The sequence below is a fragment of the Vipera berus genome (genome assembly GCF_964194415.1).
Source record: "Vipera berus genome assembly, chromosome: 2".
Classification (NCBI taxonomy): Eukaryota; Metazoa; Chordata; class Lepidosauria; order Squamata; family Viperidae; genus Vipera; species Vipera berus.
The window spans coordinates 7,182,644-7,210,627 of NC_138203.1; the positions used below are offsets into that span (position 1 = coordinate 7,182,644).

The following is a 27,984-nucleotide window of genomic DNA, read 5'->3' on the forward strand; positions in this document are numbered from 1 at the left end:
TCCAGGTCAGGGTTGTCCCAAAGATGCTTTTTCAGGAGGCAGCTGGACTTTCTTCGTTTTTCTTTGAAGACCTTTTGCTTCTCATCCAAGAAGCTTCTTCAGCTCTGACCGGATGGTGGGGAGTGGAAGGATTTACACTCCTTGTAGACAGCTGGTCATTTGCATTCCTTTAGAGAGTCATTGAGGCCACTTGGAGGTTTATCTGTGTCCTCAGGGTTATCTGAGTGGTGCAAATGGATGTGGAGTCTTCTTGGCTGCAGGATGTTTCCTGCCCTGGGTCCCTTCACTGTTGAAGCAAGCGCAGGCTGTTGGGTTTGAGTCTGTGCTGTCTGCATCTCAAACTGAAGCACACAAATGGTTCCTATATTCTACAAGGTTTCCTGGAAATCCATTCATAAAACCTCTTAATGGCCTCAACGACTCTCTAAAAGAATGCAAATGACCAGCTGTCTGCATCCGCCATCCGGTCAGAGCTGAAGAAGCTTCTCGGATGAGAAGTGAAACGTCTTCAAAGAAAGAAAAAAAAATACCAAGAAGGTCCAGTTGCCTCCTGAAAAAGCACCCTTGGGACTACTTAATGATGGACGTTCCAGTCCCAAATATCTTTTCATGTCAAGGACCAACTGTAAACCTTCCATCTTGCTTTTGTAGAACTTCTTCCGGAAACACGCGCCGAGCGAAACCGGGCCCCACGGCATAAGTGCGGAAGTTATGGACACCTACGTGAAGAGCTGCGGTGAGCCTTAGCAAACAGTTTCATGGGTCTGTCTTAAATTCAGATGACCTGGAAGTAACTACCTATGTTTTGAGTAGGGCTTTCCTAAAAAAAACCCAAACCCTTGGCAACAGTTATGGCCGCGATGGAGCCATTGAGAACCTGTGGGAGCTGCAATGCAGTGGCAACGCAATAATTTAGGCCAAAGCTATCTTAATTGAGGCACCAAGGGTCTTCAGCTTGTCCTCATGGACCTTTTAAAGGAACCTTGGCCAACCTCAGAGTTTGTGTCCCATTGGACTTAAGGTCTTAAATTTGGACTGGATAGCCTAGTTCCACTCAGTGGCTGAATTCACCAGGTTGAGTTTTGACTATTCTTTCTCAGGATTATTGTGCTTGAGGGAATGAACCTAGAAGAGAAGTCCATGTATCTTTCCTTGCAGTAAAGAAAATAATAATAATTGCAACTCAAGGAAGGGAATATTTGTAGAAAAGGAGAAAGAAGGAAGAGGAGGATTTTGGGGTCCTTGATGCTCTCTGAGCTTGGTGGCTTTTTTGTATTACCAAACTAGGTAACATCATCAGTGTTAGAAGAGAGAGGTGTTTATGGAGAAGAGGAGGAGGAGGAGAAGGACTGTGGGGTCCTTGGTGCTCTCTGAGCTTGTTTGTTTTCTTGCAGACGTTGCATTACCCAACTAGGTAAAATCATCAGTGCTAGAAGGGAGTGGGGTCTTCTTACCAGCACTGATGATGTTACCTAGTTGGGTAATGAAATGTCTGCAAGAAACTCAGACATCACAGCTCTTTATATTGTTAGTGTAGAAGGCATTGTTTATCATCAGCCATGCTCCATCCTTTAGGTCAGCACAAGATGAAAGAGGAACTGTTGCAATTACTTGTCTCGTCTTTTGATGCTAAAGTGGAAGAGGAAATTCATTTTTATTGGCAACATCTGTCCAGGTTAGCGAGGCCCATTGTTGAACATCATGTAATGTTTGAAGTCTCTGCTCTGTTACTCATTGAGGAATTCACCAGTATTCTAAATATGGCTTTACTTTAATGCTGGTTGGTTACTAATAGCCTTGAACCAGAAATGAGAAGTTAATGATTGTGCTCAAACAGTAATGGAAAGTGTTTTGAGAAACAGCGTGTGTGAAGTGTTGTGCGAGAAATTGTGTCATTAGGAAGACTCTGGGGTCCTTGATGCTGTCAGAGCTTGGTTGTTTTCTTGCAGATGTTTCATTACCCAGCTAAGTAACATCATCAGTGCTAGAAGAGAGTGGTGTTTATGGAGAAGAGGAGGAGGAAGAGGACTGTGGGGTCCTTGGTGCTCTCTGAGCTGGGTGGTTTTCTTGCAGATGTTTCATTACCAAACTAGGTAACATCATCAGTGCTAGAAGGGAGTGGGATTTCCAGAGTGGTGGAAGACAAGGGGAGGAGGAAGAGGAGGAGGATAAGGAGAAGGAAGAGGAGGACTGTGGGGTCCTTGATGCTCTCTGAGCTTGGTGGTTGTCTTGCAGATGTTTCATTACCAAACTAGGTAACTGTTGTGATTTAGGGTCAGCCTGTGGGTTTGGCAGTTGGGTCGGACGATTCAGAGGAGGAGGAGGGGGGTGTTGGAGAGCCTGTAGAGGACAGCCCGGAGGCTTCACAGAGCCCTCAGCCAGGCCCCTCCCATCTGGTTACGACGCAGACCCAGCTGTGTGAGCCTGACAGCGTGGATGAAGATGACCCACAGCTGGCCCTGTTCAAGGACGCCCGATGCAGGAGGCAATCAATCAGGAGTAAACAGAGGAAGGCAATGGGCCACCTCGGAAGGAGGCAGAGAGAAGCCACGCCCTGAACTGTATAAAAGGGGAATGCGTGGGAGGGCTGGTTTGCTGAAGGCAACCGTTTGAATAGCTCCTGTTTCATGGTTCCTGTTTTGGTTTTGCTCTGTTTGCTCTGTTTTGTGTCAATAAATTTGGCAGGCTTAGTTCCAGCCTCTTGCCTTTTTGTAAAGGGGTTGTCCCTGCCTTTTCTGCAGGGCCGGTAGTAGGCTGGTACAGAACAGAAACATCATCAGTGCTAGAAGGGAGCGGTGTTTATGGAGAGGAGGAGGAGGACTGTGGGGTCCTTGGTGCTCTCTGAGCTTGGTTGTTTTCTTGTAGATGTTTCATCACCAAACTAGGCAACATCATCAGTGCTAGAAGGGAGCGGTGTTTCCAGAGTGGTGGAAGACAAGGAGGAGAAGGAGAAAGAAGAGTAGGACTTTGGGGTCCTTGATGCTTTCACAGCTTAGTTGTTTTCTTGCAGATGTTTCATTACCCAACTAGGTAACTTCATCAGTGCTAGCAAGGTTTCCCCATATTTCTGACCTAAGAATCTATCTTGCCTCGGCTTAGTTTTGATCTTCAGGAATTTGAACAGGAGAGTAATGCTATTTTTATTATTATTATTATTATTATTATTATTATTATTATTATTATTATTATTATTATTATTATTATTATTATTATTATTATTATATTATTATTATTATTATTATTATTATTATTATTATTATTATTATTATTATTATTATTATTATTATTATTATTTTGTTTTCAGCTGGATATTGTGTGATCACATATATACTTGGAGTTGGAGACAGACATCTGGATAACCTTCTGCTCACCAAGACAGGTAAAGAATTCACTTTTGTTGGGGTGGTGGTGGTAAATGTTGGGACATCTTGACTGTGCAATAAAATGATGTCCTTTTGAAATTGTGTCTCTTTGCCTACCAGCGCAAGGCTCGTTAAAGCAATTTTAACACAGGTTATAAAATACCTGGGAATCTATTGGAGCCACACAGTATTCAAAAAATAAAAATAAAAATCTAAGGACTTTGCATAGAAGGCAGAATTAACAAGGCATATCTTGTAAATTAACAGTCCTATTAATTTAATAAAATGGGGTGATTGTAGCATCTAGCCAGTAACCATTTGCAGCACATTTACATTTTGCTCAATGCTTTAGTATGCTATTGTTATTCATGTTATACAATTTCCCTGCCACCCTGTTGTGTGACTCGGGCGATGGGTAAAACACAGACAAGATAAAATTGTAATCAAAAGATGAAATTGAAGCACAGCTAATCCAAAGCAAGGAAACCAGGGGGTTAAAACCCTAAAACAGAGTTGTTGTAAAGGTATGTGAGTGGAGGTACTGTAGTGCTGTGGTGTGAACGGAGAAGATGCATACCATGATCCCAGCTGTTTTATTTCCATGAGAGTTAGGAACACCCACCATATTTTGCAAATTTACTTGTGTATAATAGCCAAGTTTTACCTGTAGCAGATGGTCCTGTGGTCTCTAGGATCCACTAAAGATGAAATCTACTAAAGGCTGAGAGTTAACTATGATGATAAATTTAATGAAGAAATATAATAAAAGATACAGAAACAATCTAATCTACAAAATCAACTGTAACGATTGCAACCAATTCAATGTTGGACAAACATCACGTCGATTGAAAACCAAGATCCACCAACATCATCTGGCAGTCAAACTCCACGATCCCAAATCCTTAATCTCTACCCACACTGACACCAAACAGCACCAGTTCAATTGGAGCAAGGCAAAAATCATGGGCCACGCTACCACCCACCCCGCTTGGGAGTTCATCGGAGCCTGGCACTCCACAAGCAAATGCTAGGCTACATTAACAGAGGGGTAGAATCAAGATCACGTGAAGAGTTCATACCACTTTACAAGGCCTTGGTAAGGCCACGCTTGGAATACTGCATCCAGTTTTGGTCACCACAATGTAAAAAAGATGTTGAGACTCTAGAAAGAGTGCAGAGAAGAGCAACAAAGATGATTGGGGGACTGGAGGCTAAAACATATAAAGAACAGTTGCTGGAATTGGGTATGTCTAGTTTAATGAAGAGAAGGATGAGGGGAGACATGATAGCAGTGTTCCAATATCTCAGGGGCTGCCACAAAGAAGATCGGGGGTCAAGCTATTCTCCAAAGCAACTGAAAGCAGGACAAGAAGCAACAGATGGAAACTAACCAAAGAGAGAAGCAACCTAGAACTAAGGAGAAATTTTCTGACAGTTAGAACAATTAATCAGTGGAACAACCTGCCTCCAGAAGCTGTGGGTGCTCTATCACAGGAGATTGAACAACCATTTGTCTGAAATGGTATAGGGTTTCCTTCCTGAGTAGGGCATTGGACTAGATGACCTCCAAGGTCCCTTCCATCATCATCATCATCATCATTATCATTATCATTGTCATATCATCATCATCATCATCATCATCATCATCATTATTATTATTATTATTATTATTATTATTATTATTATTATTATTATTATTATTATTATTATTATTATTATTATTATTATTATTATTAATCATCATCATCATCATCACACAGTCAGCCAGATGTTCAGACAGACTGGATTTGGCATTTTTGTCTACCAATCGAGTCCTTCCCAAGGACCTGGGATAGGCAGTTGTGGATGTTTGATGGTATTATAGATTTATTATTATTATTATTATTATTATTATTATTATTATTATTATTATTATTATTATTATTATTATTATTATTATTATTATTATTATTTTCCATCAACGGACACATTGACCTTTCACCAGCCTACGAATCCCTCAGAATCCAAATCAATGGCACAACCAACCAGAGATGGCACTGACCCTTCAGCCATCCCGCACAATCTCCCACTCCCACCAGCAGTTCACCTCCCAATGACCCTGACCTAGTTTAACTTCCCCATCACAAGACCCATCACCATCCTCTCTCTGATGACTCCCACCTGACCCATGACAAGACCCTCACTCGACACACCCACACCTGAAGCCCTTACACACAGAAGAACACAGACACCGACATCCCCTGAACTCCGCTGAAGTTGTTACCTAGCCTAGTAACGAAACGTTCAGGTCCCAACCCAGAAGCTCTCAGAGAACGAACCTTCACCCTCATCCTACACCCGAGCTACAGACATTTGTCGCTGTTGCCGAGAAATCTCTTGTCAACCATCATCCATGTTAAACTGAACAACAGGCCAGCCTACCAGGAACTGGACCACCAGCACATTTGTCCTGGTCACCACAATACACGAACGAACCTGAGGAAAGAGTGCGGAGAAGAGCAAGCAAGATGATCAGGGTCTGGAGACTGAATCGTAGGATGAAGAGCTAAGGCAGGGGCCTTCCAACTTGGTAACTTTTAAGAGTTGTGGACTACAACTCCCAGAATTCCTCAGCCAGCCCTGGCTGGCTGAGGAATTCTGGGAGTTGAAGTCCACAAGTCTTACAGTTGCCAAGTTGGAAGACCCTGAGCTAAGGGGACCAGCTATGTCTAGCCTAACAAAGAGAAGGCTTAGGGGAGTTCTGATACAATCTTCCAATACTTGATGTCACAGGGAAGAGAGTTTTGATTTATTCTCCAAAACACCCGAGGGCAGGAAAAGGAAAATGGGTGGAAGCTTGTTAAAAGAAAAAAGAAAAAAAAGATCCAACCGAGAAATCTATGGAGCTTCTCAGTCATCCAGGTCATGGTTGTCCCAGAGTTGCTTTTTCACGAGACAACTGGACTTTCTTGTTTTTCTTTGAAGACATTTCGCTTCTCATCCAAGATGCTTCTTCAGCTCTGACTGGATGGTGGGGGAATGGAAAGATTTATACTCCTCGTGGACAGCTGGTCATTTGTGTTCTTTTAGAGGGTCGTTGAGGCCACTTGGAGAATATTGGAGAACAAACCCATCAGGACAAGATTCAGCAGTCCATCTGCATTTAAAAGACAAAGGCTGCTCTTTGGAAGACAGCAAAGTCCACGTTTTGGACAGAGAGGACCGCTGGTTTGAAAGAGGGGTCAAAGAGGCCATCTAGGTCAAAACTGAACAGCCCTCTCTCAACAGAGGGGGAGGGATACGACACCATCCATCTCCAGTCTACAACACGGTCCTTTCAGCAGTTCCAAAAAGTCCCCACATTTATTTTATTTATTTATTTATTTGATTTGTATACCGCCCTTCTCCCTAAGGACTCAGGGCGGTGAACAGTGAACATAAATAACAGAATGCACAAATAGTTATCTTAAAACAATAATTAAAACAGAACCCGTCAGACCAGACCGGATTGCTTAAACAGATATGTTTTTAGGTCGCGTCGGAAGGAGCGAAGGTCGGGAGCCATCCGGAGCTCAACCGGTAAACGGTTCCATAGGTCAGGCGCGCTCACAGAGAACGCCCTCCCTCTGGGAGCCACCAGACGGCATTCTCCGAACGGCGGCACCCTTAGGAGGCCCTCTCTGTGGGAGCGCACTGGACGGAGGGACGTTGACGCTGGCAGCAGGTGATTCCTAAGGTACTCCGGACCCATGCCATGTAGGGCTTTGAAAACCATTACCAGCACCTTGAATCTTACCCGGAGGACAACTGGGAGCCAATGCAGTTCACGGAGTAGAGGTGTAACATGGGAGTATCGGGAGACTCCCAACACAACTCTCGTGGCTGCATTCTGTACCAGTTGGAGCCTCCGAGTGGTCCTCAAGGGCAGCCCCATGTAAAGAGCATTGCAGTAGTCTAAACGAGAGGTCACGAGTGCATGAGTGACCGTACGTAGGGCATCTCGGTCTAGATAGGGCCGTAATTGGCGAACCAGACGAACCTGGGCAAAGGCTCCCCTAGTCACAGCTGTTATGTGGTCTTCCAAGGAAAGCTGTGAATCTAAGAGGACTCCCACGTTGCGGGCCCTATCTGTGGGGGGTAATAACTTACCCCCTATAGAAAGAGATGGAATGTTCTGAATATCTCGAGATGCCGGTACGTACAGCCACTCAGTCTTGTCGGGGTTGAGTTGAAGCCTGTTCTTCCCCATCCAGACCCGAACTGCTTCTAGGCAACTGGACATCACATCACATCCATTTGCCTCACTCAGATGACCCTGAGGATACAGATCAACCTCCTGATTATGTTCGCGCAGCCCACAAAAACTGGACCCTTTTCAAACCCAAGGGGGTGCATCTCAAGATTGTGTCAAAGCGTGGTTAGTTTTAACACATTTTTCTTTTGGTGGCTCTAACTGAGTTCGTGATCCGGCGTCTTCTTCCAGGCCAGTGAACGGGTTAATGGAGAAACCAGATCCACCGCGTTGTGCAGACTTAATCATTGTGAAAAGACGATTAGCACACGTGGAGCGCAACCGGTGTCAGCCGTTCGAAAAACATTTGCAACGACAGTTTGATCACGACGGTGAAGTCATCCAAGCCAGCATTTTGGAGACGCCGGCAGATGAGCCCAAGGAAAATAAACCTCGTAAAAGGATTGATAATAAAGCCGGCATCGTTTCCAATCTGCCTAATTTGTTCTTTATAACATCGCTAATTGGCCCTTGACAGACTCTTTTACACGCAGAGAGACACACATGCACACACCCGCACTATTTCAAGATCTGTTAATTATATGCCTGGGTTGTAGATTGTTAAAAGACTTTTCGACAAACATAGTCGCTATTATGCACTCTGCTGCCTTCAAAACACAGTGCATGTTTAATAAACATTTATTAGTCGCAGTTAATTAGCTATTGACCGTAATTTTATTCAGACTGAATAAAGAAGTTGTTTCCTTTCCATCGGATCTTCAGTTATGATATTAATCTGACTTTTCTTTTTTTCCTAGCTGATTTCCTTTCTTATATAAGTTCTTTTTTTGTACAATTCCTTCCGGTTAATATATATATATATATTGTTGTTGTTGTTGTTAGCTGCGAAGTCGTGTCCGACCCATCACGACCCTATGGACAACGTTCCTCCAGGCCTTCCTGTCCTCTACCATCTTCTGGAGTCCATTTAAGCTCACGCCTCCTGCTTCAGTGACTCCATCCAGCCACCTCCTTCTCTGTCGTCCCCTTCTTCTATTGCCCTCGATCTTTCCCAGCATTAGGCTCTTCTCCAGTGAATCCTTCCTTCTCATTAGGTGGCCAAAGTATTTGAGTTTTAGCTTCAGGATCTGGCCTTCTAAAGAGCAGTCAGGGTTGATCTCCTCTAGGACTGACCGGTTTGATCGCCTTGCAGTCCAAGGGACTCGCAGGAGTCTTCTCCAGCACCATAGTTCAAAGGCCTCAATTCTTTGGAGCTCAGCCTTTCTTATGGTCCAGCTTTCACAGCCATACATTGCAACTGGAAAGACCATAGCCTTCACTATACGCACTTTTGTTGACAGGGTGATGTCTCTGCTTTTTAGTGTGCTGTCTAGATTTCTCATATATAAGTCTGGTCTATCGGGAGGAAGGCAGAAGAAGAAATTATAGTCCCAGATTGCACCAACCTCCTCTAAAAAAAAACAAAAAAAAAAACTTCTGCATCCAGATGCCTAGCAAAATGACAAAATGATCTGTATTTTATATTCTTTGTGCCCTGCGTAGAGCCGGGAAGAGTCAGGTTGCCTTATGGATATCTCAATAAATAAACACATGCTTAAAAATATCTCTCTGGAAGATGAATTTACACAGCAGGCAACAGGGAGCTGGGAAAGGAAGAGATGACTTATGCTTCAGTGGGTTGTAGAAATTGCAGCCTGTTAATTCTTAATGTGGCTTCTTCCATCGGGCATGGCCAGCTGGGCGAGCACCACAATTGAATTTCTTAACCAGGATGACGATTTGTGAACCTAGGTTAAATTTATTATGGAGAGGCAGAGGTGGCCCTCATTTGATAGTTTTCAAACGTCCATTTGTTCGTCCTTTCTCCTTTGGGATTAAAACAGGGGTCTCCAAACTTGGCAACTTTAAGACTTGAGGACTTCAACTCCCAGAATTCCTCCTCCAGCCCTTGACAACTTTAAGACTTGAGGACTTCAACTCCCAGAATTCCTCCGCCAGCCCTTGCCAACTTTAAGACTTGAGGACTTCAACTCCCAGAATTCCTCCGCCAGCCCTTGCCAACTTTAAGACTTGAGGTCTTCAACTCCCAGAATTCCTCCGCCTGCCCTTGACAACTTTAAGACTTGGGGACTTCAACTCCCAGAATTCCTCCTCCAGCCTTTGACAACTTTAAGACTTGAGGACTTCAACTCCCAGAATTCCTCCATCAGGCCTTGACAACTTTAAGACTTGTGGACTTCAACTCCCAGAATTCTTCCGTCACTTCAACTTCCAGAATTCCTCAGTCAGCATGGCTGGCTGAGGAACTCGGGGAGTCGAAGTCCACAATTTTTAAAAGTTGCCTAGTATGGAGATCCTTGGATTAAAACATGCTTCTGGGTTTTGAATGATGGATTTGGATTTGAATGAATTGGAGCAAAAGGTTTAAGATTCTAGATCTGGAATCCAGAATTGTGTGTTTCCAACACTTGGAAAATTGGAATGTTTGATATGACAGGACAGAAAAACGAGGGAACACGTGGGGTGTTATCCCATGAATTGAGGTTGAGTTTGGATAAAAATAATTTAGAGGTAGATTTTGACTTTCCCAGTACAGGTCCCGTGTCCAGCTCTGAGCACCACACTTGAAAGATTTAGAGAAATCTGAACCTTGAAGAGGCAGAGGACTAGAAACTTAATAGAGACCATAAGGGCAAGCAGTGTTTGACTTTGAGATGACTAAAGAAAAATGCTCCAAATAGCTGAAAGGATATTGCATAGAAGATCAAGATCTTTCTCTCTGTAAAGAACAAGAAAAGCTGATAAAAGCTGCATGAAGGCAAATTCTGAATAAGAATTTAGAATTTAGAATTTAGAATAGAAATAGAAATAGAATAGAATAGAATAGAATAGAATAGAATAGAATAGAATAGAATAGAATAGAATAGAATAGAATAGAATAGAATAGAATAGAATAGAATCTGGAAGGGACCTTGGAGATCTTCTAGTCCAGTCCCCTGCTCAAGCAGGAGAATCTATACCATCTCAGACAGGTGATTGTCTAGTCTCTTCTTAAAAATCTCCATTGATGGAACGCCCACCATTTCTGGAGGCAAGCTGTTCCACTGGTTAATTGTCCTCACAGTCAGGAAGATTCTCCTTAATTTCAGGTTGCTTCTCTCCTTGATCAGCTTCCAACCATTGTTTCTCATCCTTCCCTCTGGTGCTCTGGTGAACAACCTGGCCCCTTCTGCCTTGTGGCAGCCCCTCGGATACTGGAACACTGCTATCATGTCTCCCCTATTTCTTCTTTCCTTTAGACTAGCCAAGCCCAAGTCCCGCAGCCGTTCTTTGTATGTTTTAGCCTCCAGGCCTTGGATCATCTTAGTTGCTCTTCTCTGAATCTTTTTTCAAACTCTCAGCATCTTTTTTGTGGTATGGTAACCAAAATTGGCTGCAGAATTCCCGGTGTGATCTCACTAGGGTTTTATAAAGCGGTACTAATACTTCACGTAGTGGTGCTGAGTTGTCCTTTACCGAATGAGCTCAGATATTTTATTTTCCTTATTACTATATTTACCCATCCCTTCCCTATGTTCCCTTCCATTCCACTCCGTATTTTTATCCTGTTACGTTCCATTTCACATTTTCTATTCTGTTCTGTTCCGTTCCATTCCATTCCATATTTTCTATTCTATTCTTCATGAACACATGACACAACATAGGAGAACAAACCCATCAGGACCAGATCCAGCGGTCCATCTGCATTTAAAAGACAAAGGCCGCTCTGTGGAAGACAGCAAAGTCCACGTTTTGGACAGAGAGGACCGCTGGTTTGAAAAAGGGGTCAAAGAGGCCATCTAGATCAAAACTGAACAGAGGGGGAGGGATACAACATCATCTATCTCCAGTCCACAACACGGTCCTTTCAGCAGTTCCAAGAAGGCTCCACGCCCATTTGCACCATTCAGATGTCCCTGAGAACACAGATAAATCTCCAAATGGCCTCAGTGACTCTCTAAAAGAAGGCAAATGACCAGCTGTCTGCAAGGAGTATAAATCCTTCCATTCCCCACCATCCAGTCAGAGCTGAAGAAGCTTCTTGGATGAGAAGCGAAACGTCTTCAAAGAGGGGAAAAATGGGGAAGCCTCGTTGCCTCTTGAAAAAAGCATCTTTGGGTCCACCATGACGGAGAAACTCCAGACCAAACCACTTATTAAGAATGGAGGCTCTGTTTAACGTTTTTCCACCGCTGTGACACTCGTTCTTGCTGATCTGATGCCTTTTGAAACGTGTTGGTCCACAAGACCTACCGTATCAGTTACATATGCAAATACTGTATGCCTCAGATTAATTAACGCCTCTTGATTCCTTCCATACCAAGCTGGATAAGAAGTATAATTACAGTCTCTCCGGACTTAATTCTGTTGTCGTCGTTTCTTTTCGTGCATCTCTAGACTCAACGTGAAGACAGGCTCAACATAAATTAGCAGTTAGAAGGAGCTCTCTAAATGTCCGTAATTAAATAACTTGCGTGTATTTTTACAACATAGATCAGAGCCTGCTGGTTTAAAACGGGGTTTTGGTTGTTGTGGTGGGTTTTTTTAATGTGTTGTGATTTGGGTGAGTAATATCCTTTACCGGGGTTTTTTTTGAGCGACAGGGGACGTAACTTAAGCCAGTTCCATATGGTACCACGGAGTCGATTCTTCTGGGATTCTGCTTATTTTTTTTGTTTTGTTTTTAAATCACATCTTTAAATCAAACCGTGTGGGCTTGATGCTGGGAATTTCTGTTAGATAAATGAATGCAGGATGAAACACGTTTGCATGGGAAGTTGGGTCCAGCCGAGCGGAAAGGTCTCTCTCTCTGATGGCTTTTGAGAAAGTCCTCAATAGGCCAAGGTATTTCCGCATCTCACACGGTGACCAGTATTCCTCAAGTAAAGAGATAGCAAAGCAATTTCCCCACATATAAAAGTTAAGGGAAAAAGAGAGGAAATATCCGATGTTGTAACCTGAGATTTCCACCCAAGATTTTGTTATCAAACTATTGATTAACCCAGTCACCATGTTTCTTTTTATTTTTATTTTTATTCCATTTATATCCCGCCCTTCTCCGAAGACTCAGGGCGGCTTACAAGCTTAGCAGTAGCCTTCATTCTATGTATATGCCTGCTTATTAGGGCTTTCACACACACACCCAAGCGGCATTATTACAAAGTCAGCTTAATTGCCCCCAACAATCTGGGTCCTCATTTTACCTACCTGGGAAGGATGGAAGGCTGAGTCAACCTTGAGCCTGGTGGGACTCGAACCTGCACTAATTGCAGGCAGCTGGTGTTGCTTAAGGAGGCATTAGCCCACTGCGCCACCAAGGCTCTTATGTTGCTTTTTAAATACCTAAATGTAAAATTGGAAAATTAATAAAATATTATTTTTTAAAAAAAAAGAGAGAGAGAGATAGAAAGTCCTCAATAGGAGATAGAAGGATGAATTCAAGAACTCATATAGTTTGGGCGTGTCCTAAGTAAGACGTTCGTGAAGGGAGCTTTGCCCCTTTTCCTGCCACACTTGTTAAGTGAATCACTTGCATTTGTTAAGTTAGAGACACGGTCGCTAAGTGAATCTGGCTTCCCCCTTTGACTTTGCTTGTCAGAATGTCATAAAAGGGGATCGCGTGACCCCGGGACACTGCAACCTTCATAAATATGAGTCAGTTGCCAAGCGTCCGAATTTTGATCGTGTGACCCTGGGGATGCTCTAATGGTCGTAAGTGTGAACAACCGACATAAGTCACTTTTTTTCAGGACCGCTGTGACTGCAAGGGGATGTGTGCACAGGGCAAGAAGTACCACATGACTGATAGCAAAAGCCCTTAGACTTATATACTGCTTCACAATACTTTGGCCACCTAATGAGAAGGAAGGACTCACTGGAGAAGAGCCTAATGCTGGGAAAGGTTGAGGGCAAGAGAAGAAGGGGACGACAGAGAATGAGGTGGCTGGATGGAGTCACTGAAGCCGTAGGCGTGAGCTTAAATGGACTCCAGAAGATGGTACAGGCCAGGAAGGCCTGGAGGAACGTTGTCCATGGGGTCGCGATGGGTCGGACACAACTTCGCAACTAACAACAACACTCCATTCTATCTGCTGTGCTACCCGAGAAAGGAAGGAAGGAAGGAAGGAAGGAAGGAAGGAAGGAAGGAAGGAAGGAAGGAAGGAAGGAAGGAAGGAAGGAAGGAAGGAAGGAATAGCAATAGTGCTTAGACTATTACAAGAATACAAGAATTTTGAATAATGCCAGCATTAATACTAGAAGCTCTTCATATTTAGAGGATCTCTGCTTGATCAAAGTTATATCATCCAGCATCTTATTTTTAAAAAAAAAAATGTTTATCCCATGCTTCTGGGAAACTCCAGTGACAAGTGCCAAGGCAGTAGCCCTCTCTAATTTGTTAAGCAAACTCCCACATTTAGTAAGTGGATCATGTGATCCCTAAGTGGATCCGGTTTCCCCTGTTGATTTTACTTTTCAATAAGCTTGCTAGGAAGGTCACAATTGATGATCACATGATCCCGGGACACTGCAGCCATCATAAAGACATGCCAGTTTCCTAGCACCCAAATTTTGATCATGGGAGATGTTAGGACGGTCGTAAGTGTGAGGGTTTGGTTTTTTTCAGAGCTATTTTAACTTTCAACTGTAGCTAAATCAATGGTTGACAGGAATTGGTTATGTCTAAACTAGGAAAAAAGGAGACATGATAGCAGTGTTCCAGTATCTCAGGGGCTGCCCCAAAGAAGAGGGAGTCAAGCTATTCTCCAAAGCACCTGAAGGCAGGACAAGAAGCAACGGATGGAAAATAACCAAGGAGAGAAGCAACTTGGAACTAAGGAGAAATTTCCTGACAGTGAGAACAATTAACCAGTGGAACAACCTGCCTCCAGAAACTGTTAATGCTCCAACACTGGATGTTTTTAAGGCAACAATTTTTCTGAAATGCTATAGGGCAGGGGTAGGCAACCAGCATAGCTGGTTCAGGAATTCTGGGAGTTGAAGTCCACGAGTCATAACAGAGCCAAGTTTGCCTACCCCTGGTATAGGGTTTCCTGCCTGAGCAGGGGGTTGTACTAGAAGACCTCAAAGGTCTCTTCCAACTGTTACTCTGAGGGTTAGGGGCCTGTCTCTCTTCTAGGGGGAGCAAACTCAATAGGGCAGGGACAAAAGCAGAGAAGACTCTCCTCCTTCCATTTTATCTCCATATGTTATAAACATATGAAAAGCAATTGGCAGGAAATGGGTATAGCTAGTTTAATGAAGAGAAGGGCGAGGGGTGACATGATAGCAGTGTTCCAGTATCTCAGGGGCTGGCCCAAAGAAGAGGGGTTCAACATCTTCTCCAAAGTGCTCGAAGGCAGGACAAGAAGCAATGGATGGAAACTAACCAAGGACAGAAGCAACACAGAACTAAGGAGAAATTTCCTGACAGTGAGAACAATTAACCAGTGGAACATTCTGCCTCCAGAAGTTGTGAATGCTCCATCACTGGAGGTTTTTAAGAAGAGACTGGACAACCATTAGTCTGAAATGGTATAGGGTTTCCTGCCTGAGCAGGGGGTTGGACTAGATGACCTCCAAGGTCCCTTCCAACTACTACTACTTCTTCTTCTTCTTCTTCTTCTTCTTCTTCTTCTTCTTCTTCTTCTTCTTCTTCTTCTTCTTCTTCTTCTTCTTCTTCTTCTTCTTCTTCTTCTTCTTCTTCTTCTTATTATTATTATTATTATTATTATTATTATTATTATTATTATTATTATTATTATTATTATTATTATTCAGTATTGTTGACAGAGGAAACAGTGCAATAACAAATAGTAGTGGTGATAATGAAACTCCTTGAAATATTCCTCACTTGATATTAACCTCTCCCAGTCTTTCACCATTGACCTTCCACTGTGTCTTCCACTGTGCTATCGATCTTTGCACAAATTTTCTGATGTTTCGACTGACTCCTGTTATTTCTAGGCATTTCTAGGTTTCCTGCTTGAGCAGGGGGTTGGACTAGGAGACCACCAAGGTCCCTTCCTAACTCTTTTATTCTGTTATTCTAAGTAGTAAAAAGAAAGCAAAGTCTTGTAAATTCCCTGCCAGCCGTAAATCTAATCTGTAGTGTGGGGTGTGTGTTTTTTTTGCTTTGTTTTTTTTTTCCTGACGTTCCCAATGCAGGCAAACTTTTCCACATTGATTTCGGCTACATTCTGGGACGTGATCCGAAGCCTCTTCCACCACCCATGAAGCTGAATAAGGAAATGGTAGAAGGAATGGGAGGGACGCAGAGCGAACAATACCAGGAATTTCGGAAGCAGTGCTACACGGCGTTCCTTCATCTCCGCAGGTTAGAATTTTGTTTTTCGATAACCCTCAACTATTGGGTCATTCTTTCAGAGATATTTCCTTGCCACTTTTCTCATTTAGGGTTAGGATTAGGGTTAGGGCTTACGGTTGGGGTTATTGTTATGGTTGTTAGGGTTAGGGTTAGGATGACCTTTGGTGGTTAGGGTTAAGGTTAGGGTTATGGGTTAGGGTTGGTGTTAGGGTTAAGGTTAGGCTTAGTGTTAGGGTTGTTAGGGTTAGGGTTAGGATGCCCTAGGGTTAGGGTTAAGGTTAGGGTTATGGGTTAGGGTTGGTGTTAAGGTTAGGGTTAGGGTTAGCGTTAGCGTTTGCATTAGGGTTAGGGTTAGGAGTTGGGTTATTTTTTTATTTTATTTTAATTCCATTTATATCCCGCCCTTCTCCGAAGACTCAGGGTGGCTTACAAGCTTAGCAGTAGCCTTCATTCTATGTATATGCCTGCTTATTAGGGCTTTCACACACACACACCCCAAGCAGCATTATTACAAAGTCAGCTTAATTGCCCCCAACAATCTGGGTCCTCCTTTTACCTACCTCGGAAGGATGGAAGGCTGAGTCAACCTTGAGCCTGGTGGGACTCGAACCTGCACTAATTGCAGGCAGCTGGTGTTACTTAAGGAGGCATTAGCCCACTGCTCCACCAAGGCTCTTTTTGCTCCACCAAGGCTCTTTTAATGTTAGTGTTAGGGTTAGAGTTAAGGTTAGCATTTGCATTAGGGTTAGGAGTTGGGTTAGAGTTATGGGTTAGGATTATGGGTTACGGTTGGTGTTAGGGTTAGGGTTAAGGTTAGCGTTAGTGTTAGCGTTTGCATTAGGGTTAGGGTTAGGATTAGGATTAGGGTTAGGAGTTGGGTTAGTGTTAGTGTTAAGAGTTGGGTTAGGGTGAAGGTTAAGGTTAGGGTTAGGATTAGGAATTAAGGTTAGCATTTGCATTAGGGTTAGGAGTTGGGTTAGTGTTAGGGTTAAGGGTTAGGGTGAAGGTCAAGGTTAGGGTTAGGGTTAGGGTTAGGGTTAAGAGTTGGGTTTTAGGGTTAGGGTTAAGAATTGGGTTAAGGTTATGGGTTATGGGTTAGGGTTGGTTTTAAGGTTAGGGTTAGGATGAGTGTTAGGAGTTGGGTTAGGGTTAAGAGTTGGGTTAGGGTTAAGGTTAGGGTTATGGGTTAGGGTTAAGGTTAGGGTTAGGGTTGGTGTTAGGGTTAGGGGTTAAGGTTAGGGTTAGGGAACTTAAATTGACTACTTTGTCTGGAAAGCCTGACGTCCATTCAGAGATAGCAGTCCTCCAATATTTGCAAAATTTTATACAGCATTTTATGACATGTCTACTTTGAAAAGAAGGACTAGGGGTGACATGACAGCAATGTTTTAATATCTAAGGGGCTCGTACAAAGATGGATAGGTCAACCTGTTCTCCAAAGCACCTGAAGGCAGGACAAGAAACAATGGAGGGGCACCCATCAAGGAGAGAAACAACCTAGAACTAAGGAGAAATTTCCTGACAGTTAGAACAATTAACCAGTGGAACAACCTGCCTCCATAAGCGGTAAATGCTCCAACACTGGAAGTTTTTAAGAAGAGAGTGGACAGCCATTTGTCTGAAATGGTATAGGGTTTCCTGCTTGAGCAGGGGGTTGGACTAGATGACCTCCAAGGTCCCTTCCAACTCTGTTATTCTGCATGCTGTATCTGCCTTCAAAGTATCTCATGTCAACCTGTATGACACAGTGAAAGATGAGCACAGGAAGTGTTTTTGGACTAGATGACCTCCAAGATCCCTTCCAACATCATCATCATCATCATCATCATCATCATCATCATCATCATCATCATCATTATTATTATTATTATTATTATTATTATTATTATTATTATTATTATTATTATTATTATATCTGCTTAGTGCTAGAAATGGGTGTGAAAGCTGGACCATAAGAAAGGCCGAGCGCCAAAGAATCGAGGCCTTTGAACTATGGTGCTGGAGAAGACTCCTGCGAGTCCCTTGGGCTGCAAGGCGATCAAATCGGTCAGTCCTAGAGATCAATCCTGACTGCTCTTTAGAAGGACAGATCCTGAAGCTAAAACTCAAATACTTTGGCCACCTAATGAGAAGGAAGGACTCACTGGAGAAGAGCCTCATGCTGGGAAAGATTGAGGGCAAGAGAAGAAGGGGACGACAGAGAATGAGGTGGCTGGATGGAGTCCCTGAAGCAGGAGGCGTGAGCTTAAAGGGACTCCACAAGATGGTAGAGGACAGGAAGGCCTGGAGGAACGTTGTCCATGGGGTCGCGATGGGTCAGTCCGACTTCGCAACTAACAACAACAAAGTGCTAGAAGGAAAGGCTATCAGAAAAGTTGAACATTCGTTACAGAAAAAGGGGATGGAAAACTAAGTCTACATTTTTGCCAGCTGCCCTCGGACCTGCAAAGTCAATAGGGGAAGCCAGATTCGTTTGTACGACTGCAAGATTTCCTTAAGAACTGCAGTGATTCAACTTAACAACCGTTGCAGAACAGGTTGTAAAAGACGACCCAAAACTCACTTAATGACTACCTTGCTTAGCAATGGAAAATTTGGGGCTCGGTTGCGATCCTAAGTCGAGGACTATCTCTAGACGCCATCAGGGAAAAGAATGTAGCTAGGAGATGGTGAAATCCAATTTATTTTATCTGTGCATTTTTATTTATTCCTTAAATTTCTCTGCAGCTCATCTCACCACAAGGTGGGTAGACCATTTTCATCGTCGTCATCATCATCCATCACCATCATCATAATCATAATACCTAGGATGCTGGCAGCAACCCGTGTCAACCATTAGTGCCAGTCAATTTGAGTGTTCAGTTGACTGAGTTTCATGTTTTATGAATAAAAATAATAATGATGGAAGGGACCTGGGAGGTCATCTAGTCCAACCCCCTGCTCAGGCAGGAAACCCTATGCTATTTCAGACAAATGGCTATCCAGTCTCTTCTTCCAAACCTCCAGGGTTGGAGCATTCGCCACTTCTGGAGGCAGGTTGTTAATAATAATAATAAAATTGGAAGGGACCTTGGAGGTCTTCTAATCTGACCCCCTGCTCAGGCGGGACATCCTATACCATTTCAGACAAACGGCTTGTCCAGTCTCTTCTTCAAAACCTCCAGTGTTGGAGCATTTGCCACTCATGAACTGCATTTGCTCTGGGTACCGGTGGCTGAGAGCTGGCATCTGATTCTAAAAAAATGGTTAAAAAGCATTTTAGATCGAACATTTGCAGCCTGATTGCCTTTGATATATGATGGCTAATGTAAAAATGCCACCGAGCTAGTCTCGGTCTCCTGCTTGCCCGAACTGAGCGGAATGCAAAGGGCTAGACATCTTTATGGGTGCTTTATGATGTATGGGGAATAAAAGGCACGAAAGCGTGGGGATATTAAAGATAATCATGGGAAGGAAATATGCTTCAAAGGCATGCTCACGGAATTCACTTGAACCAGGCTTGGGAGGAAAGGGTGTGGGGGGGAGAGAAGGGAAGAAATAGAGATTTTCAGTAATCCAGGTCAGAGTTGTCCCAAAGATCCCTTTTCACAAGGCAACTAGACTTTCTTGTGGTTTTTGTTTTTTCTTGGAAGATGTTTCGCTTTCTCATCCAAGAAACTTCTTCAGCTCTGACTGGATGGTGGAGAAATGGAAGGATTTATACGCCTTGCAGACTGCTGATCATTTGCCTTCTTTTTGGAGGGTCATTGAGGCCACTTGGAGGTTTACCTGTGTCCTCAGGGTCACCTGAGTGGTGCAAATGGGTGTGGAATCTTCTTGGCTGCAGGATGTCCTTCTGCCCTGGGTCCCTTCACCGTTGAAGACGGGCGCAGGCAGTTGGGGATGAGCCCGCGTTGTCTGCATCTCAAACTGAAGCGCAAATGGTTCCCGGAGTCTGCAATGTTTTCTGGAAATCCGTTCATCCTCCCACACCGTCTGAAGGGCGTTCATCCCAAACTGCATCGCTTAAATGTCTGTGGAGATTGTCCATCATTGAGGTCATGGTTGCCCCAAAGGTGACTTTTTTTTCAGGAGGCAACTGGACTTCCTTGTTTTCCTTTGAAGACGTTTCGCTTCTCATCTCAGAAGCTTCTTCAGCTCTGACTGGACGGTGGGGAAATGGAAGGATTTACACTCCTTGCAGACAGCTGCTCATTTGCCTTCTTTTAGAGAGTCATTGAGGCCACCTGGAAGTTCGTCTGTGTCCTCAAGGTCACCTGAGGGATGGGTGATCTATCTGTCTCCAGTCTACAATACAGTCCTTTCAGCAGTTGCAAGAAGGCGCCACACCCATCTGCACATGTACTCAGGTGACCCTGAGGGTCCCTGTAGGGTCCTTGATGCCCTCTGAGCTTGGTTGTCGTCTTGCAGGTGTTTCATGACCCAACTAGGTAACATCATCAGTGCTAGAAGGGAGTAGGGTTTTGAAGAGAGGAGGACGAGGAGGACTGTGGGGTCCTTTGTGTCCTCTGAGCTTGGTTGTTGTCTTGCAGGTGTTTCATGACCCAACTAGGTAACATCATCAGTGCTGGAAGGGAGTAGGGTTTTGAAGAGAGGAGGAGGAGGACTGAGGGGTCCTTTGTGTCCTCTGAGCTTGGTTGTCGTCTTGCAGGTGTTTCATGACCCAACTAGGTAACATCATCAGTGCTGGAAGGGAGTAGGGTTTTGAAGAGAAGAGGAGGAGGAGGAAGAGGACTGTGGGGTCCTTTGTGCCCTCTGAGCTTGGTTGTTTTTTTGCAGTTGTTTCATGACCCAACTAGGTAACATCATCAGTGTGGTGAGCATACCCCACTTCCTTCTAGCACCCATGATGATACTTAGTTAGGTGACGAAACACCTGCAAGAAAGCAACAGGTTCAGAGAGCGCCAAGGACCCTGCAATAAGCCTCCGTTCTCTTCAGGTTTCTACCTTTAACCAGGTTTACCAGGCCTGAGCAGTTTTGGAATGTGGGGTACTGGATTGGAAACCACAAACTGGAGTTTTAGTGGAAGGGTTGAGTGTGTAGGGGCGAGGCCTTGAGATCTCAAACTTCTCCACCAGATGACCTCACCTAGGAATCAAGAAAGACACGTTGAGTTCCTTTCTGAGAAAGTGTCCTTTATTGACAGAATCTTGTCAAAACTGAAGCAGTTATTTGCATAAAATTACAGATATATACCCTGAGAATTTTAATTCTCTTCCTTCCTACTAAACCTCCCGTGCTTTGCTGACTCTTTACCATCTGGAATGTGGCCCCTCCCTTCTGGGTATCCAGACTACATTCCACCCCATCTGTTGTTTATTTTTGTTTTGTTTTACAAACTAGGTCAACCTCCAGCTTTGGAGTAACCATTTAGTCCCTTCTGCTGCTAAAATACGTGTATTTTAAGGTATTTTAAAAATTCCTGATGTTCTCCCTCGTTTGTTTGTTTTTTCTGAATCAAACCTGTATTTCATCACAACGAGGAAACAAAACAAAAAAAACAACCCACAATTTAGAAAAGCAGATGAAATGCTCCTCTCAGAACACAAGATGGCACACGGCGGCAATAAATGCTATAAATCCTTCTGCCAGGATGCCAAGACGCCGGATAAAGCTTCCAATAAATTATTGCAGGCTGGAAGAGAGTCTGAATGGTTATTTTCTCAAGCTCAACCTGAGGATAGGCATCAAAGGCTTACAGTGCTCATATTCACGGACTGCTTACAGAAAAAATAAGGAGAGAAAGTGTTTTAACAGATACGGTAAACAACAAGAGTGAGCAAGAAGAACGATGGGGCTGGAGGCTAAAACGTATGAAGAACGGTTGCAGGCGTTGGGTACATCTAGTAATTTAATGAAAAGAAGGACTAGGGGTGACATGACGGCAGTCTTCCAATATTTGAGGGGCTCCTACAAAGACAAGGGGGGGTCAAACTATTCTCCGAAGCACCAAGAAGCGAAGCAATGGATGGAAACTAACCAAGGAGAGAAGCAAATCTGAATTAAAGATAAATTTCCTAACAGAGCAGTCAACCAGTGGAACAGAAGTTGCCTTCAGAAGTTGTGGGAGGCTTTCAAAAAGAGACAAGAGCAAGAGGGTCAAACTCGATTTTATTGAGGGCCACACCGTCATTGTGGTTGACCCTCTGGGAGCCGGCTGGGCGTGGCTGTAGTGGCCGTGGCTGATGTGGGTATGGCTGGAGTGGGCATGGCCAGCTCGATGTCACTCGCATCGGGGGGTACTCGTGGGGGTCCCCGGGCATGGCTTGGGAGGATCCGGGGGTCTCCAGCAGAGGGGGACAGAATCGGTATGTGTGTGTGCTGGGACTGATCCACCGGAGGATATTCGCCATCCCTCTTGGGCCGTGTGGGGAGCTCCTGGATGGGAGCAAGGGCTGCCCAGGGCTCTAGTGGGTGGGTGCCCAGCCTTGTCCTTCAACTCCTGGGGCACTTGCTGAAGGACGAGGTTGCTGAAGGCAAAGGAGGCCAAGTGAGCAGGGGACGCCATACTCACAGGAGGAGGCAAGCGTGTGGGGCGCAGGGCCAGGGCAGCAGATTCATCCCGCAGTCCTTATGTTTGGCATTTCTGGACTAGACAATCTAGTTAGCTGGGTGTGCAGCTAACGAGTAGGCTGGCTTGGTCGCTCAACAGTGAGACACCGGTGAAGCAGGCCCAGCAGCACCTGTACTTTCTGCGTCGCATGAGAAAAGCTCATCTTCCTTCCCCTGTCCTGACCACTTTCTACAGAGGGACGATCGAGAGCATCCTGTCACACAGCATCGCAGTCTGGTTTGGAAGCATCCTTGCTTCGGACAGGAAGATGGTGCAGAGAGTGGTGAGGACAGCTGAAAAGATCATTGGCAGTTCCCTCCCTCCCATCCAGGACATAGCACAGAAGCGTTGCTTGAGCTGGGTCCACAAAATTGTCTGGGACGCTACACAACCTCTCCATGACCTGTTTTCCTTGTTCCCTTCTGGGAGGAGGGGGCTTCATGGTATCCGTAGCAGAACATCCAGATTCAGCCATAGTTTCATTCCATACTGCGTTAACCTTGTGAACTCTCAAGCTTCCTCCTTATGTTATATATTCAAGATGGACAGTATTTATTTGTTATGTATATGTAGGGGCGTGGGTCTATACATGTGTGTATATAGTATGGCTAGGTGTGTGTCATGTATGTGTTCCTATTTGAGAGCGGGCAACTCAATTTCATTTTTGATATGTGCTGTTGTGCCTACAGTAAAAAAAAATGACAATAAAGGTTACATTTCTCTGAAATGGTATAGGGGCTTAGGGTAAAGGTAGGACTAGAGGTAGGACTAGAAGACCTCCAAGGTCCCTTCCAACTCTGTTGTTCTGCTATTGTGTTATTCTGTTTTTTGTTTGTTTCATTTTGTTTTTTGTTTTGTTTTTTTAAATATCTCTGCTGGCCTCTTTTTTCTTTTCCCCTTAGTCATAGCAATCACACTCATTTTTTTTTTTCTGGAGAAAAGTTCGTCTTGATTTTGAGACAGGTGATGAGTTTGACCGGCAGAAGCTTTGTGTTTTGCCTTTCACAGTTTGTCTGCGGAGATTTTCCATCATCCCGGTCATGGTTGTCCCAAAGGTGCTTTTTCAAGAGGCAACTGGACTTGGCTTTGTTTTCCTTTGAAGATGTTTCCCTTCTCGTCCCAGACGAGACTGGATGGTGGGGAATGGGAAGATTTAGACTCCTTGCAGACAGCTGGTCATTTGCCTTCTTTTAGAGCAGACATGTCAAACACAAGGCCCGGGGGCTGGATCCGGCCCGCGAAGTGGTTTCATGCGGCCCACGAAGCCATCCTGGAAACAGTGAGGGAACGGCCCCCACTGCCTTGGCCCTGGCCCAGAGACCCTCCCTCTGCCAGAGACCCTCAGATCTGTCCCACTCATGCCCAGGCCCCCATAGGCACCCTTGATGCGAACGATGTAGAGCTGGCCACGCCCACCCAGTAGGCCATACGCACTCTAGCCACGCCCACCCAGTAGGCCACGCCCACCCTGGCCATACCCACCTGGCCCCCTGAGGGTAACCGCAATGCTGATGCGGCCCTCAATGAAATTGAGTTTGACACCCCTGTTTTAGAGAGTCGTTGAGGCCACCAGGAGGTTTAATCTAAATGTCCTCTGGGTCACCTGAGAAGTGCAAATGGGTGTGGAGCCTTCTTGGAAGTGTTGAAAGGACGGTGTTGTAGACTGGAGATAGACGGTGTTGTATCCCTCCCCCTCTGTTGAGAGAGGCCTCCTCAATTTTGACCTAGATGGCCTCTTTGACCCCTCTTTCCAACTAGCGGTCCTCTCTGTCCAAAACATGGACTTTGCTGTCTTCAAAAGAGCAGCCTTTGTCTTTTGAATGCAGATGGACTGCTGAATCTAGTCCTGAGGGGTTTGTTCTCCTATATTCTCCAAGTGGCCTCAACGACCCTCTAAAAGAAGGCAAATGACCAGCTGTCTGCAAGGAGTATAAATCCTTCCATTTCCCACCATCCGGTCAGAACTAAAGAAGCTTCTTGGATGGGAAGTGAAACATCTCCAAAGAAAAACAAGAAAGTCCAGTTGCCTCTTGAATACACAACTTTGGGACATTGCACAGTCGCTATTCATTGCTTAGTTGGCCTTTTCTTCTCCACAGATATTCCAACTTGATTTTGAATTTGTTCTCTCTGATGGTTGATGCCAACATTCCAGACATCGCTCTTGAACCAGACAAGACCGTCAAAAAAGTAAGGGACCCATTTCTTATATACTTCATCCCCCTATATATAAACGTAAAGGTTCCCCCGCACATGCGTGCTAGTCGTTTCCGACTCTAGGGGCCAGTGCTCATCTCCGTTTCCAAGCCGAAGAGCCAGCGCTTGTCTGAGGACGTCTCCATGGTCATGTGGCCGGCATGACTAGACGCCAAAGGCGCACGGAACGCTGTTACCTTCCCACCGTAGTAGTCCCTATTTTTCTACTTGCATTTTTACGTGCTTTCAAACTGCTAGGTTGGCAGAAGCTGGGACGAGTAACAGGCGCTCACTCTGCTATGCGGCACTTGGGATTCGACCCGCCAAACTGCCGACCTTCTGATCGACAAGCTCAGAGTCCTAACCCACTGAGCCACCGCGTCCCTAGCCCCTATATACACATATACATATATATGTGTGTGTGTGTGTGTTTGTGTGTGTGTGTGTGTGTGTGTGTGTACGTACATACATATGTATATGTGTATGTGTGGGATGCGGTGGCTCAGTGGGTTAGGATGCTGAGCTTGTCGATCAGAAGTTCAACAGTTTGGTGGGTCGAATCCCGAGTGCCACATAACAGAGTGAGCGCCTGTTACTCATCCCAGCTTCTGCCAACCTAGCAGTTCGAAAGCATGTAAAAATGCAAGTAGAAAAATAGGGACCACTACGGTGGGAAGGTAACAGCGTTCCGTGTGCCTTTGGCATCTAGTCATGCCGGCCACATGACCACGGAGACGTCCTCAGACAAGCGCTGGCTCTTCGGCTTGGAAACGGAGATGAGCACCGGCCCCTAGAGTTAGAAACGACTAGCATGCATGTGCAGGGGAACCTTTACCTTTACCTTTATGTGTATGTGTATATGTACAGTATGTGTGTGTGTGTGTGTGTGCATATGTATGTATGTATGTATGTATGTATGTATATGTATATGTATATGTATATGTATATGTATATATTGAAGTCCACAAGTCATAAAAGGGCCAAGTTGGAAGACCCCTGTTCTAGGGTCTTAGTAAGTGGCATCAAGATAATTTTATTTGGAATATTGAACAAACCATAGTTTCAGACAGAAGTCATGGAATTCCTCCTAAGATGACACATGGAAGGAATCTTGCCTTGTCTCTATTTTTTTTAATTATTAATATTATTGTTTATTTGGCAATCTGCCTTAGACACTGATCTATGGTGAATTGAAATAGTGACATCTATGCATCCGTATATAATAGAGATAATAACTTAATTTGAGGGGCATTCTGTTTGTTGTTTTTTTTCTCTTCTCTTTGTTTTTAATGGTTGCTGATGTTTCATCCAGTTTTCAAGGATATATAATTGGTGAAATCGTGGCCATCAAAGAGCAAAATTGGCAGGCATTCTGCATTTCGTCTACCTTTTTTCTTTTTTTCTTTCTTTCCTTCTCTGCCGAGTTGCTTTCATCTCTACCTTTCAATTTGTGATTTTAACATTTAATCCCATCCTTCCTTTGTCAGAGATGCTCCGTTGCTTGATGAGATGGTGTTTGTGTTCTTCTTGGACCTTGTCTTGAGAGCCAGATTTTCTACTTTAAGAAAGAAAAGAAAAAAATCAAACATCATCTTTGCTTATGTTTCCTTCCAATTAAGCCACAGCTTGCCGAGTTGATTGTGAATATCTTGCATGTAGCTTACATGTTTCATTTGGGTTTGATCTTCGTGCCTGTCTGTCGGGGAGTTCAAAAGCATGCAATCAGTTTTATTCTCTCTCTCTCTCTCTCTCTCTCTCTCTCTCTCTCTCTCTCTCTCTCTCTCTCTCTCTCTCTCTCTCTCTCTCTCTCTCTCTCTCTCTCTCTCTCTCTCTCTCTCTCTCTCTCTCTCTCTCTCTCTCTCTCTGCATTCATATTACCTTTAAATATGTCAAACCCCTAAAGCTTTTTTTTTCCTTCCCCTCAAGATTTCCTAGGGCTTTGTAATCTTTCTGAAAACAGATCTCATTATACAATCCTTAGACTTGCGCGTCTGAATTTTATTTATTGTGCTGACTCTTTAAATTGCATTTTGCCAACTCCTTCTTCTTCTTCTTTTTTTTTGCAATTGATTTTAATAACCAAGTTGCTGTAAGGGGTCCCGTTGCCTTTGTATGCTGCGTCTTCTTCCCTTTAATGGCAAGTCGAAAAGAGTAAAAAAAAAATTAAAAAAAATCTGCAGCTTTGGAAAAATCGCTCTGTTTGATAAATTGTGATCCCCGTGAAAGCTTCATAATCAATATCTCTAAGGACAGAAAGTTGGACTGGTATAATATGTTATCTTGAGAGCACAAGGCGAACGGTGTAGAGAAAATGCTAACATTATGATTGGAAGGACTGGTTTTTTTTCCCCCTAGTTATATCTACCCGACTCATCAGAGTGGGGAGGCAGGAGATGTTATGGGTCCCCTCTCCTAAGGAGGTCCACCTAGTAGTGAGACCAAGAAGAAGGGCCTTCTCTGTGGTGGCTCCCTCTCTGTAGTTTGAAGGACCATCTTTTCCCAGTTACATCCACCTAGAACACCAGAATTGGGAGGAACGATACGTTATGGATCCTCTCTCTTAAGGAGGTCCATCTGGTGAGGCCAAGAAGAAGGGCCTTCTCTGTGGTGGCTCTCTCCTTGTAGAATGAAGGACCATCTTTTCCCAGTTATGTCAACCCAAAACACCAGAATGGGGAGGAAGGATATGTTATGGATCCTCTCTCTTAAGGAGGTCCATCTGGTGAGGCCAAGAAGAAGGGCCTTCTCTATGATAGCTCCCTCTCTGTAGTTTGAAGGAACATCTTTACCCAGTTACGTCCACCCGACCCTCCAGAGTGGAGAGGCAGGATATTATATGGGTCCCCTTTCCTAAGGAGGTCTATCTGGTGAGGCCAAGAAAAAGGGCCTTCTCTATGATGGCTCCCTCTCTGTAGTTTGAAGGAACATCTTTACCCAGTTACATCCACCCAAAACACCAGAATGGGGAGGAAGGGTATGTTATGGATCCTCTCTCTTAAGGAGGTCCACCTAGTGATACCAAGAAGAAGGGCCTTCTCTGTGGTGGTTCTCTCCTTGTAGAATGAAGGACCATCTTTTCCCAGTTATGTCCACCCAAAACACCAGAATGGGGAGGAAGTATATGTTATGGATCCTCTCTCTTAAGGAGGTCCATCTGGTGAGGCCAAGAAGAAGGGCCTTCTCTATGATAGCTCCCTCTCTGTAGTTTGAAGGAACATCTTTTGCCAGTTACGTCCACCCGACCCTCCAGAGTGGAGAGGCAGGATATTATATGG

The 27,984-nt window shown here is 44.3% G+C and overlaps 1 protein-coding gene across 1 annotated transcript in view; it reads left to right on the plus strand.

The window, feature by feature from the left end:
• The window catches only part of PIK3C3 (phosphatidylinositol 3-kinase catalytic subunit type 3), a 115,960-nt gene that overhangs the window by 59,466 nt on the left and 28,510 nt on the right, over positions 1–27,984 (plus strand). Inside the window, exons 20-23 of the mRNA XM_081318701.1 lie at positions 652–736; positions 3,305–3,379; positions 15,799–15,967; positions 24,613–24,703. Of these exons, the coding sequence (XP_081174827.1) occupies positions 652–736; positions 3,305–3,379; positions 15,799–15,967; positions 24,613–24,703 (420 nt within the window). The remainder of the gene's footprint in view (positions 1–651; positions 737–3,304; positions 3,380–15,798; positions 15,968–24,612; positions 24,704–27,984) is intronic.